The sequence below is a fragment of the Otolemur garnettii genome, unplaced genomic scaffold, assembly GCF_000181295.1.
Source record: "Otolemur garnettii isolate 467f Iridium unplaced genomic scaffold, OtoGar3 scaffold00011, whole genome shotgun sequence".
NCBI lineage: Eukaryota > Metazoa > Chordata > Mammalia > Primates > Galagidae > Otolemur > Otolemur garnettii.
Window position 1 is genome coordinate 3460506 of NW_003852406.1, and position 12744 is coordinate 3473249.

The following is a 12744-nucleotide window of genomic DNA, read 5'->3' on the forward strand; positions in this document are numbered from 1 at the left end:
TCTCCTGCCTCAGCCTCCTAAGTAGCTGGGACTGCAGGTACCCACCATTAACACCTGGCTATTTTTGGGTTGTAGCTGTCACTGTTGTTTGTCAGCACGGGCTGGTTTCGAACCCTGCCAGCTCAGGTGTATGTGGCTGGTACCTTAGCTGCTTGAGCCACAGGCGCTGAGCCTTATTTATTTGTTTTGAGGCAGAGTTTCATTACCTTGCCCTCAGTAGAGTACCATAGAGTCACAGCTCACAGCGCAAACACTTAGGCTTAAGTGATTCTCTTGCCTCAGCCTTCCAAGTACCTGGTACCTGGACTACAAGGCGCCCGCCACAATGCCCAACTACTCTTTGTTGCAGTTGTCACTGTTGTTTAGCTGGCCTGGGTTCAAACCCCTCAACCTAGGTATATGTGGACAGCACCATACTCACTGAGCTATGGGTGCTCCCAATACTCTTTATTTAGATTAAGGAATTCTACTCTTCTCTTACTTTACTAAGAGTTTTCATCATGAATGGACATTGAATTTTATCAATATCCTTCCTATAGGTGTTGAGGTGATCTTAAATTTTTCTTTTTATCTGCTATCATGTGTCATAATAATTTTTTATTTCTGAGACAGAGTCTAACTCTGTCATCCTGAAGTGTCACAGCTCACAGCAACCTCAAACTCTTAGGCTCAAGAATTACTCTTGCCTCAGCCTCCCCAGTAGCTGGGACTACAGGAGCCCACTGCCATAACACTTGGCTATTTTTTTTCTATTTTTAGTAGAGATGGGGTCTCACTCTTGGCTCAGGCTGGTCTTGAACTCCTGTGCTCAAGTAACTCACTCACCCTGGCCTCCCAGAAGTGCTAGGTGAGTCCCTGCACCTGGCCCAATGATTATTATTTTTGAATGTTAAACCACCTTGCATTTCTATAATAAACTCAACTAGGTCATGATGTAATTGCTGAATTCAGTTACACCAATACAGAATGAAAGGAGAAGCAATGGTGAGGGGGACAAGATAGTACTGTTTTTCTTAGATGCACATATAATTTTGACTCCTTAAAAAGCACGAAATGGAAACATCACCATGATATAATGAGGGAAAAATTATTGGCACAAAGTAACATGCATTATACGGTATTTTTTGGTGTAAAAGAGGAAGTAAAGACCATAATGTAATATATATGATACAAGCTTGAATTTCTAGAAGGATGATGAAAATACGGTTACACATGGGATTGGAGTGAGAGGAAAACTCTGCAAAGTGTTGGTGTATGCGTGTATCTTCATTTTGAACCAAAAATATGTATTAGCTTTTTTTAAAAGTTAAGCTATTAATATGCTGAATAAATGATGATATAAAGTAAAACAAAAGATATATTTGTAAAAACTCCAATCAGATTTATAAAAAGCAAATCTTTATTTTCATCTTATAGACTAAACAATTTATAAAGAATATTCTAAAAAAAATAAAAAAGACTTGAATAAAATGAAGCAATCTAAAAAAAAAATTCTAATAAAACATTCCAATAAATGTTAGGATTACATGACAATGTAATGGTAACAATGTGAACCAGAATCTTCACTTTCTCATTACTAAACTATTTAATGCTCAAGTAGTTTGACAAACATAAAATACATTCAAACTTTAAATGAGTATGTGTGGTAAAATAATTCATAGTCAAAATACCCACCTTGTTCTGAATGAAGAGGAATAGACGTTTTGTGACACTCAGCAAATCCAGCATGAGAACTCACACGTTTTAAAGTGTTTTCAGAAGGAGTATCATTCTGTAAACATTATACATCATTTTTAAACAAGTGAACTGAATTTTAAGCCATTGTTCTAAGTAGTATTAACTCAGTATGCTTTTATCCACCTGGACATCAAAGGGTAAATTACAGATTATAATTATCTTCTTTAACATCAATCTCAAAAAGTACAACAAAACATCAAAATTGTTTATCATGAACAAATACATCTGAATGAATCCTTTTACACAGGCACAAGTTCACAAAAAGATTTAGAAAAATATATGAAACTGTGGGGAAAAAATGAAACATTAACAATTCAGTCTCTCCCAAAGCTACTGTCTTACATTAACACTGTTACACTAATAATATCTATTGTAGGGGCTATTTCTTTCTCTGGATCTTGGTAACTTATTGATTTATACAAACAATTTACATAACAAAGATAACTATCTGCTAATTACTAAATTTCAATTTTCTTCAAAGCTTTTTTGACTTACCTATGCTTTATTTTTCTAGGTTTGTTTTAGAGACAGAGTCTCACTTTGTCACCCTTAGTAGAGTGCTGTAGCATCACAGCTCACAGCAACCTCCAGCTCTTGGGTTTAGGTGATTCTTTTGCCTCAGCCTCCTGAGTAGCTGGGACCACAGGTGCCCACTACATCACCTGGCTATTTTTTGTTGCAATTTGGCTGGGGCTGGGTTTGAACCTGCCACCCTTGGTATATGGGGCTGGTGCCCTACTTGCTGAGCCACAGGTGCTGCCCTTTTCTAGGCATTTAAATCACTTTACATCTTCCATTAATATTTTCTATTATTTATCCATTTAGAAACCCTTGCTGGATTTCCTGGTTCAATATGTATTTCTATTTTCTTAATATTTTTCAATGATTTATACTTTTACATTTAACTCAAATTTATCCAAGCTTATAAAACGACGACAGCATAAAAAAAAGACCTTTCCAAATTTCTACCCATTTGTCCAACCTGTATTTACTGAGGAAGCATTCCCTCCTTCATTAATTTCTTGTTTCTTTTTTTTTTTTTTGAGACAGGAGCCTCAAGCTGTCCCCCTGGGTAGAGTGCCGTGGCATCTCAGCTCACAGCAACCTCCCACTCCAGGGCTCAAGCACGTCTCCTGCCTCAGCTTCCCAAGTAGCTGGGACTACAGGCGCCCGCCACAACGCCCGGCTATTTTTTGGTTGCAGCCATCATTGTTGTTTGGCGGGCCCGGGCTGGATTCGAACCCACTACCTTGGGTGTACATGGCTGGCGCCTTAGCCATTTGAGCCACAGGCGCCGAGCCCCTTCATTAATTTCTAATCTAACCCACTTTGTTACATTTTTATTCATGGAAGGGTTATTTCTAGGTCAGGTGAAAAGTTTCCCTAAATTTTCACAGATCAACTGTTCTAGCAGCATAGTATTCTAGTATCTAATACCTAATTCTCCCTCACTTTCTTTTTTACCTGTTTATTTTTCCAGATGACTTAAAGAGTTCACATTAAAGTGAGGAAGATCTAACACTTTCACATGTTTTATCTTGTCTGCTATAAACAGGTCAAACTACTGTGCAACTTTAAAATATCTCCAGCACTCTACCACCCCTCAAAACAATGGGTTTCTATGCAATGTTACTACTGCAGTAAACTAGTACTTCCATTAAATTAATGTATACCTCAAGAAATTAAGCTTTTCTGGCTTTGATGCTCCATACTCTTCACATCACAACTGATTTATATAGCCACGTTGGTCCTTTTTCTGTAGTCACAGAGTAGGCTCTAATTTCCTGTCTGAATTTTAGTTGTTTCTTCCAGAATCAGTTCTAGCTGCTCTTGCTTGCTCTGTACTTAAAAATACTTTCCTTCATATACTCTTTGATGCATATCAGTTTCACACAACCAAGACAGCACTTCTAACCTGAGACTGATGGATGGGTTTAAAAATATTTGTGAAACTCTATTTCAATGGCAAAATTTTGCCTATGTGCATTTTTCTAGGAAGAGGGTCTATAGTTTTCATTATATTTTAAAACAGGTATACAATGTACAAAAGGTCAAAGCCTCAGAGTCTCTGACCATCAGCCAGAACTCATTATTTTATTTACAGTTTGAATTATTCGCCTCTAAATACTCAAAATTGTTTAATTCAAAATATAGCTATTATTTTTCTGCTAACTCACAGAAACTTTTAATTTCTTCTTAACAAAAAATTACCTCCCCACTTAAAAATTTTTAACACACTCCTCTTTTAAGTCCCTTGTTAAATCTGTTGGAAAATGCTGGTGTTTTACCATTTACCACTAAAAACCTTCATTTATTGTAAACTTTATTTCTTGCAGGTATAAAATGTTTCATGACAGCAAAATGATTACAGTAGAATGTGGTAATACAATAATAATTTGCATATAGGAAAAAGAAAAAAATGTGATAATAAGTTCTACTAACTTTAAATAATTCTAGATTATAAATAGCTTTACTGGCTCCATGCCTGTAGCTCAGCAGCTAGGGCACCGGCCACACACACACAGAGGCTGGCGGGTTCTAACCCGGCCCAGGCTTGCCAAACAACAATGACAACTACAACAACCAAAAGAATAGCCAGGTATTGTGGTGGGTGCATGCGGTCCCAGTTACTTGGGAGGCTGAGGCAAGAGACTCGCTTAAACCCAAGAGTTTGAGGTTGCTGTGAGCTGTGACGCCATAGCACTCTACGGAGGGCAACATAATAAGATTCTGTCCCCCACCTCCCCCAAAAAGAAAATAAACAGGTTTACTAAAACTTATAAAGGTCCAGAAAATGATTCATTTACCTATACAATCCCCTTCAATTAAAACCTGTTCAAGAAGAACCCTATCTGGAATATAGATACACTGTGGCTCACATTACAATAATTATAAAACCAACTCTGGTAGAAAGTAGTCTGTTACCACTTTTCTCATTCCTTCCTTTCTCTTTTCATCATTATGCATCAACTAAGGCGACCTAAATGCACTTGACCCATTTACTTCCCTTTCTCCTGCTAGGTCCAGTAAGCCACAATGAAAATGTTTAGAAAACACTGCAAATTATAGGCTTCGGGGATGACAGGTCCACTATACCTACTTCCTCCAACTAAAAGTACATGCATCTGGTAAGCTGACTTTCTGATTCCAGCACATGCTAAAGAGACTTTACCTCATATTTAGGTGTCTCTGTGTACTCCGTAATAGTGTTTCTTACATCATTCTGCTGTTCCTATTTGAGATAAGAAAATCATGAAACTATTTTCAAACTTAAAGGCAAATATAGAAAGAAAAAAATCCACCCTGTAATCATTACATCTCAATTTGCATATAATCACCAATTAAATTCCACGTTAACCATATCCAAATAATAGACATGACACTAATTTAATACAATACTTTAAGTAAACCATATGCTACTAAAAATACAAATATATGTATAAATATCAAAATGTATTTTAGTCTACCTTTATACATAGGATAATAAGTAATGTAGCCTATAGCAATTACAGAATTACCTTTGGATTGTGACAAACATTCATGGAATCTCATTGTTACTAAGACATTACTATTACCTTGGTTTTACCTTTAGAAAACCTTTTTGTTTTCATCATCTTTGTCATTTGATCACTTCCACAATGTAAGTTCTTTAAAGGCTAGAGAAGCTTAACACCTTCCTAGGTCCTCTTAATTATTGTGGTGTAGCTGCTAACATTATTACCCTTAAGGCTCTGAAAAGCCACAGGTTAATTTATGAAAGCAATTTTAAAAAAGCTTTTTTAAAGAGAAATGCTAAACAAGTGTATTTTTTCACTTAATGAAAAAAATGCAAGCTGGTTGTATATTTTCTCATGTTTCTTTTTTCAAATTAGGCATAGCTTCAAATATTTATATTTCCATGATGACGGTGGAAAACTGCTAAAACTGTATTTTTCCTTAAGAAATATTTAATTTGATTTGAATTAAACTAATCAAACAATGAATAAAACCGAATTGTGCTATTAAAATGATTTACTTACAGATAGTAGTTCTTTTATTTTGTTTGAAGTTTGTTTAAACCTCTGTAAATCCACGCTATCTCTGTGTCCTTTAATAGAAAGAAACAAAAGAAGAACTTCAATGAAAAATTTTTGTTTCTCTTATCTACCAAAATAATGGCAGTGGTTATTACATAATAGGTGTAATAATGACAGTGGTTAAGTACATAAAAGCACATGATTTATGTTGTTTTCCAAGTTGGGGGGGGGGTTGATGGCTTTGCACAGTCTCTTTTATCACTTTTGATAAGTAAAACTGAAAATATCAAACAAGCTGGGAAGATTAGTAATTCAGTTTACAGTAATAGCAAAAGCTAAAGGCCTAACAAGTGAATCTAATATATGATGTGAATGCATAGCTTGATATTTAAAATTAAAAAAGGGGAACCATTTTAATGATTAATAATAAAATACAAGGCTAGGTGCGGTAACTCACACCTGTAATCCTAGCACATTGAAAGGCCAAAGGCAGGTGGATTGCTTGAGTTTAGTAGTTGGAGACCAGCCTGAGCAAGAGTGAGGCTCAGACTCTACTAAAACTAGAAAAATCAGCCAGGTGTTGTGGCAGGCACCTGTAGTCCTATATATATATATATGTGTGTGTGTGTGTGTGTGTGTGTGTGTACATTTCTATTCACATATATATCTCTATACATACATAGAGATATATAGATATACACATATACATACATAAAAAATTTTCCACTAATAACACATTAATAAATAAGCTAAAATGTGTTTTTAAAAGTAAAAGTAGGTTGGATATAGTGGGAATATTGCATTAGCCCAGGATTTTAAGACCAGTTCAGGCAACATTGTGAAAACTGAACTCTACAATTTTTTTTTTTTTTAAAAACACTAGTCAGGCATGATGGTGGATGCCTATAGTCCTGGCTACACAGGAGGCCAAGGTGGGAGGATGTTTGAGCTCAGGAGTTCAAGGTTAGAACGTACTGTAATCATGCCAATGTACTTTAGCCTCAGAGACTAGCCTGTGTCTTAAAAAAGTAAATAAATAAATAAAAATCAACTGGGATGAATTTTATGTAAAAGTTACATGTCTATAAATACACAGTGTGCTCCATATAGCACTAGACAGAAGCAACTACCAGCAAGTTAGATGCCTAGATAATTTGTGAGGATGGTAACATGGAGATGTTACATAGGCTTAGTAAACACTATCCTCTGAACAATCAATATGTATATACCAAACTAGGTAAATTTCTAGACTGGGAAGACAAGCACAAGAACAAGAACAAGACAAGGTTAGGGAAAGCCACCTGATGGAAAAATTCCAATCTAAAGAGGCAGGGGCCTCATTTATATTTCGGAACATTCTGATTATGGTGACAAACAATTCAAGTTGTTTCTGAGAAATCTTTGTTAAGTACTTTAATTTTTTTTTAGAGACAGAGTCTTACTACGTTGCCCTCGGTAGCGTGCTATGGCATCGCAGCTCACAGCAACCTCCAGAGCCTGGTCCCAGGTGATTCTCCTGCCTCAGCCTCCCAAGTAGCTGGGACTACAGGTGCCTGCCACCATGCCCAGCAATTTTTCTGTTGCAGTTTGGCCGGGGCCGGGTTTGAACCCGCCACCCTTGGTATATGGGGGCCAGGGCCCCACTCACTGAGTCACAGGCACCGCACAAGTACTTTAATCTTTAATAATCTATCAGGAGATTATTAGAACTACGTATTCTCCCAAATAGTAGGGATTTAGCTAGCAGCTAGTAAGTTAGCCCTATGAAGCTTTTCTTCCACACGGCATATAGTATTTAAATATGCTTTAGTCTCTATCGCCACTAGAAACTAAACAAAATATATGAAACCAGAAAAAAAAAATCACAGTATTAGTTATTTCCTTCTTTTTGCTTTCACTGTCAGAATTTTCAAAGAGTCAACCCCAGTTATTCCCATTATTCTCTCTTCCCATTTATACTTTTTTCCACTATATTCTGGCTTTTCCTCCATCACTTCTTCTGACTACAATAGTTTTCATTAAGGTCATTAATGGGTTATTGCTAAAATAAATATTTTCTCCTGTTCTTATCCTATTTATCACAGGTAAAAGAATTAAAAAAAAAAAGAATAAATAATTGTTTTTAGCCAGGTGCAGTGGCTCATGCATGTAATCCTAACACTCTGGGAGGCCCAGGTGGGAAGAGACTGCTTGAGCTCAAGAGTTCAAGACCACTCTGAGCAAGAGTGAGACCCCATCTCTACTAAAAATAGAAATACCAGGAGGCATTATGGGAGTGTCTGTAATCCCAGCTCTTTGGGAGGCTGAGGCAAGAGGATCACTTGAACTCAGGAGTTCTGCTGTGAGACTGTCTCAAAGAGAAAAAAAGAAAAAGAACAAACCATTCCTTTCTGCTTCTTTTGATATAGAAGTGGGTAGGCCATAAATACCCAATTTCTAAGAAGTTTCTGCTCTTTTCCAGTTTTGTCTAACCTCCCCTATACCTTCCTATTGTTATCTAACTACCTAACACTTTTTTTTTTTTTTTTTGAGACAGAGCCTCAAGCTGTCCCCCTGGGTAGAGTGCCGTGGCATCACAGCTCACAGCAACCTCTAACTCCTGGGCTCAGGCGAATTTCTTGCCTCTGCCTCCCAAGTAGCTGGGACCACAGGTGCCTGCCACAATGCTCAGCTATTTTTTTTTTTTTTTTTTGGTTGCAGCTGTTATTGTTGTTTGGCGGGCCCCGGCTGGATTCGAACCCGCCACCTTGGGTGTACATGGCTGGTGCCTTAGCCACTTGAGCCACAGGCGCTGAGCCTAACTACCTAACATTTATGAATCACTCAGGATTCGTTCCACAGGAGTTGACTGAATTCAATTGAAGATGCTTTTCTTCAAGAGGCAGAACCCAAATAAGTTTCCATACAGTGGTTATTATAGTGAATTGCACCAAAGTTTATGTGTCAACATAACTCTTCCAGTCCAATTAAATCAATTTCTTCCACTTTTGATTACTCTGGAAAATTTTAAAGTCTCCATGCTAATATCTGGATTAAAAGAAAATTTAGAATCATGTTCTATGGATAGATAGTTCATTTGTAACACAGCATGTTTTTATTAATTTTCTTTTGAAGGTGATAATTTTTATTTGTAAGGTGAAAAGTAAATAATATTAATATACAGACAGTACCAGCTTGCCAAACTTACCTACAAATGCACCAAATTCTATATTATCTCCTTCTGCAGCTTTAGTTTCTTGGTCTTTGGTTACTGTTTCCAAGTGGCTTTTGCAACTTGGCTGGGATGGTGTACTTACAAAAAATTTGGCTGGTGGGGATGATAGATGTGGTATGCTATTAGATGAACTGCCTAATTTTTTATTTTTATTAAATATTTTTAAGAGTTCTACTCCATGGAGTCTCTGTCGCAGTTCTGGAGGAGAAACAGCACTTGGGAATAAGGCACCAGAAGAGGAACCAGCCTCTGGAAAATTAAATTCTTTTCTCTGGGGTATTACAGGTAAATCTTGACCAAATATGTTACATTGGGGATCTTTGTCATCTTTTATAAAAATATTACAAAGAAAAGGATTATTACTTTCAAGTTCACCTTGAGGAAGAGAGGAGCTAGGCATATTTGCAACACTATGCTTTTTCCATACAGATGGTCTTACAGGACCATCATCAATAAGGTTTTGAGCCAAATGTTTGGAAATGCTCAATTCTCGTGTAATTTCGTTGTGAACTTTGCTAGCTTCTGAAGCTTTCTGGGCAGTAAGTGTTTTTAATGTATCTACAGTCAGGGCGGAGAGATCTTGCAAGTGGCCAATCTGAGAATCTAATGACTGTAATGATCTTTTTATGTAGTTGACACGATCTCCAACTTCTTTAATCTGAATGTACATCTGCTCCACTCTGTAGGGGAGAAACAGGCTTTTTATTTTTTGTAATCTCAAATAATAACGGTAAAAAGAGAAAAATTTTCCATGTACTCAAACATGACAGAAAATGATGTATGATTATTTATTTATACTAAGTATACTTTACATTAAAAAAGGATCCAGTGCTAACCCTATCATACTAAAATCTAAGATTTAAAAAAAATACTTTTGTCCCACAGGCTATTTATTCCTATTTACCCACACCAAAGTAACACAAAAAATGTGTATAGAGCTACATATACATAGAATTATCATAACCCTAACTGTACCTACACAAATACCATAAACCTCCAAAATGTAACAAGGCCAATGGAAAAAGAGAAATGCTTTAAAATAGTGAGGATAGTAACAAATGCAATCAGTGTAACCTGGTAATCCCCAACAATTAAAAGAAAAAAACAAAAACAGAATTTCATTTTTAACATGTAATAAAAGTTTATAACTTGAAAACAAAAAAGTGAAGATAGTTTTACCTTGTTCCCCCCAAATAGTTAAGAACAATAACCGTACTATCTTCTGTAACTAGGGTCAAAAAAATGCAACACTGACTTACAAGTTACACAAACTATTACAATTGAACGGTCTTCTCAATATATAATGTAAAACTATTACTAAACTTATTCATTTGACAAAGCAAACTGAACAATGATCACATATCAGAGACATAACTAAAAGATAAAGGGCTTCCCGAACCTTTCAAAAGTAACACGGATTCTCTCTTCACTTCCAGAATGAAATTTGTCATCTTTTTCATTAAAATACATTTCAACACACTGCTCTTCAAAATCATGAAGTTTCTTTTGATCTTCTTCCGTTAGGAAAAGTTCTAAGGAAGAGAAAGGAAAAAAATAATCAATGAGCTTAGCTCATCAACCATTAAGCTTAGCTCACATCTTGGGAATTACTCAGGGTTCATAAAACTATACCTATCATCTACACTTTTTTCTTTTTATTTCTTTGCTTCTAAAGCACTAGCCAATACTCTGAGGTACTTTCTCCTTTTCTAATTTCCCTTCCATATACAACAGTCCCCCAATCCTTAACTTCTCCCTCACGTATGCGTAACCAGTCAGAGGAATTTAAGAACTTATTTGGTAGAACAGAAAGCCACTGTTAAATAAATTTTAAGTACAATCTGATATGGTGGTTAATCTTATGTACCATACACAATGAACTAAAATTATGACTGTCTACAGAGCAGCAAACATGGTTTGTACAACAGCAAGAAGAGTTAACATTTTAACAAAAGCAAACTGAGATGCCATTCTCAAAGAGGAGTTTAATACTAAATCCACTTTTATAGATGGCATAATCCACGTCAACATTCTTTTATGGGCCAGGTGCAGGTGCTCACACCTATAATTCTAGCCCTCTGGAAGGCTGAAGTGTGAGTATTTTTGGAGGTTCTAGAGTTTGAGACCAGCTGAGCAAGAGCGAGACTGCATCCACTAAAAGTAGAAAAATTAGCTGGGCACAATAGCACATGTCTGAGCAGGGTGATGGGTGCCTTTAGTCCCAGCTACTCAGGAGGCTGAAGTAGGAGGACTGCTTGAGCTCAGGAGTCTGAGGTTGCTGTGACTTATGATGACACCACTACACTGTAGCCTGGATGACAGAGCAAGATGCTGTCTTCAATAAAAAACTCTTCATGTGGGTGGTGCCTGTGGCTCAGTGGGTAGGGCACTGGCCCCAGCTAAATGGCAACAAAAAAAATAGCCAGGTGTTGTGGCAGGCGCCTGTAGTCCTAGCTACTTGAGAGGCTGACGCAAGAGAATTGCCTAAGACCAGGAGTTGGAGGCTGCTGTGAGCTGTGTGACACCAGGGCACTCTACTGAGGGTGATAAAGTGAGACTGTCTCTACAAAAAACAATAAAAAAAAAAAAACCCTTTATGTTTAGGCAAATTTAACAAAAGCTTTTAAAATAACATTAAATCAACTAAATCTTCTGAATATCAATACACAGCCTTCAGTGTACTATTAAGAAGTGACAAAAGGATAACATTTTAATATATTTTACTTACTTGGTCCATTGGAAGTCTTATCTTTCTTTCTTCTTTTACAAATACAGCAGAAGAGAGAAACTATATGGCTAAGAATGATAAGTGGAGGAGGCAGAACTGGTTTCTCATGATAAGCCATAATAAAATGGTAACGCTGGTACTTCCATACAATATTGGAAATTGCCTTCACTTGCAAATACACATTGCTAAAATAATAAAAAACTGAGTTAATCATATCTTAAAAGTTTTATTTATTTATTTTTGGAGACAATCTTACTATGTTGCCCTTGGTAAAGTGATGTGGCATCACAGCTCACAGCAACCTCAAACTCCTGGGCTCAAGTGATTCTCTTGCCTTAGCTTCCCAGGTAGCTGGGAATATAGGCACCTGCCACAACATCTGGCTATTTTGTTACTGTAGTTGTCTTTCTTGTGTGGCAGGCCTGGGCTGGGTTCAAACCCACCATCCCTGCTATATGCGCCTGGCACCCTAACCACTGAGATATGAGCGCTGAGCCGGTATCTTAAAAGTTTTAAATACTGCAGATTTTACTGAATTCGGTACTCAATAAGGATCAAAAGAGTATCCTTCCATAAATAAGACAAAAAGCACATGAGAACTGGATGTAATATATATATGCAAGAAGCATGTAAGGCAAAAAGTTAGTACTTCTGAAGACCATAATCACAACTTTCCCAGAATGAACAGAAAAATTATTTCCTTTTAAGATTTAAAAAGCTATATATGAATATGTCAAACTTAAAAAAACAGTCAATCTCTATAGTAACAGGATAAGTGCAAATAAAAACAAAATCCTTTTTGTTTTTAGACTATACTTAATACTATCAAATTGGGAGCTGACAAAAAAAAAAAAAACTTAGTGTGGGCAAGGCATTGAGAGGACAGGCCTATTTTGACTCAAGTGTAAAAACTTAAAAAAAAACCACCTTAAAAGTTGGCAGCGCCCATTGCTCAGTGGGTAGGGCGCCAGGTTGGAACCCCACCTGGGCCAGCTAAACAACAATGACAACTGCTACAACAACAAAATAACAGCTGGGCATTGTGGCGG

General features: G+C 36.8%; 1 protein-coding gene across 2 annotated transcripts in view; it reads right to left on the reverse strand.

Moving 5' to 3' along the window:
- TRPM7 (transient receptor potential cation channel subfamily M member 7) overlaps positions 1–12744 on the reverse strand; it is a 110129-nt gene that overhangs the window by 20499 nt on the left and 76886 nt on the right. For both annotated transcript variants that reach the window (XM_023509975.1, XM_023509974.1), the window contains 6 exons: positions 11696–11880; positions 10367–10499; positions 8941–9647; positions 5757–5824; positions 4910–4969; positions 1675–1771 (listed from right to left, as the gene is read on the reverse strand). In XM_023509975.1, the coding sequence (XP_023365743.1) occupies positions 1675–1771; positions 4910–4969; positions 5757–5824; positions 8941–9647; positions 10367–10499; positions 11696–11880 (1250 nt within the window). The remainder of the gene's footprint in view (positions 1–1674; positions 1772–4909; positions 4970–5756; positions 5825–8940; positions 9648–10366; positions 10500–11695; positions 11881–12744) is intronic.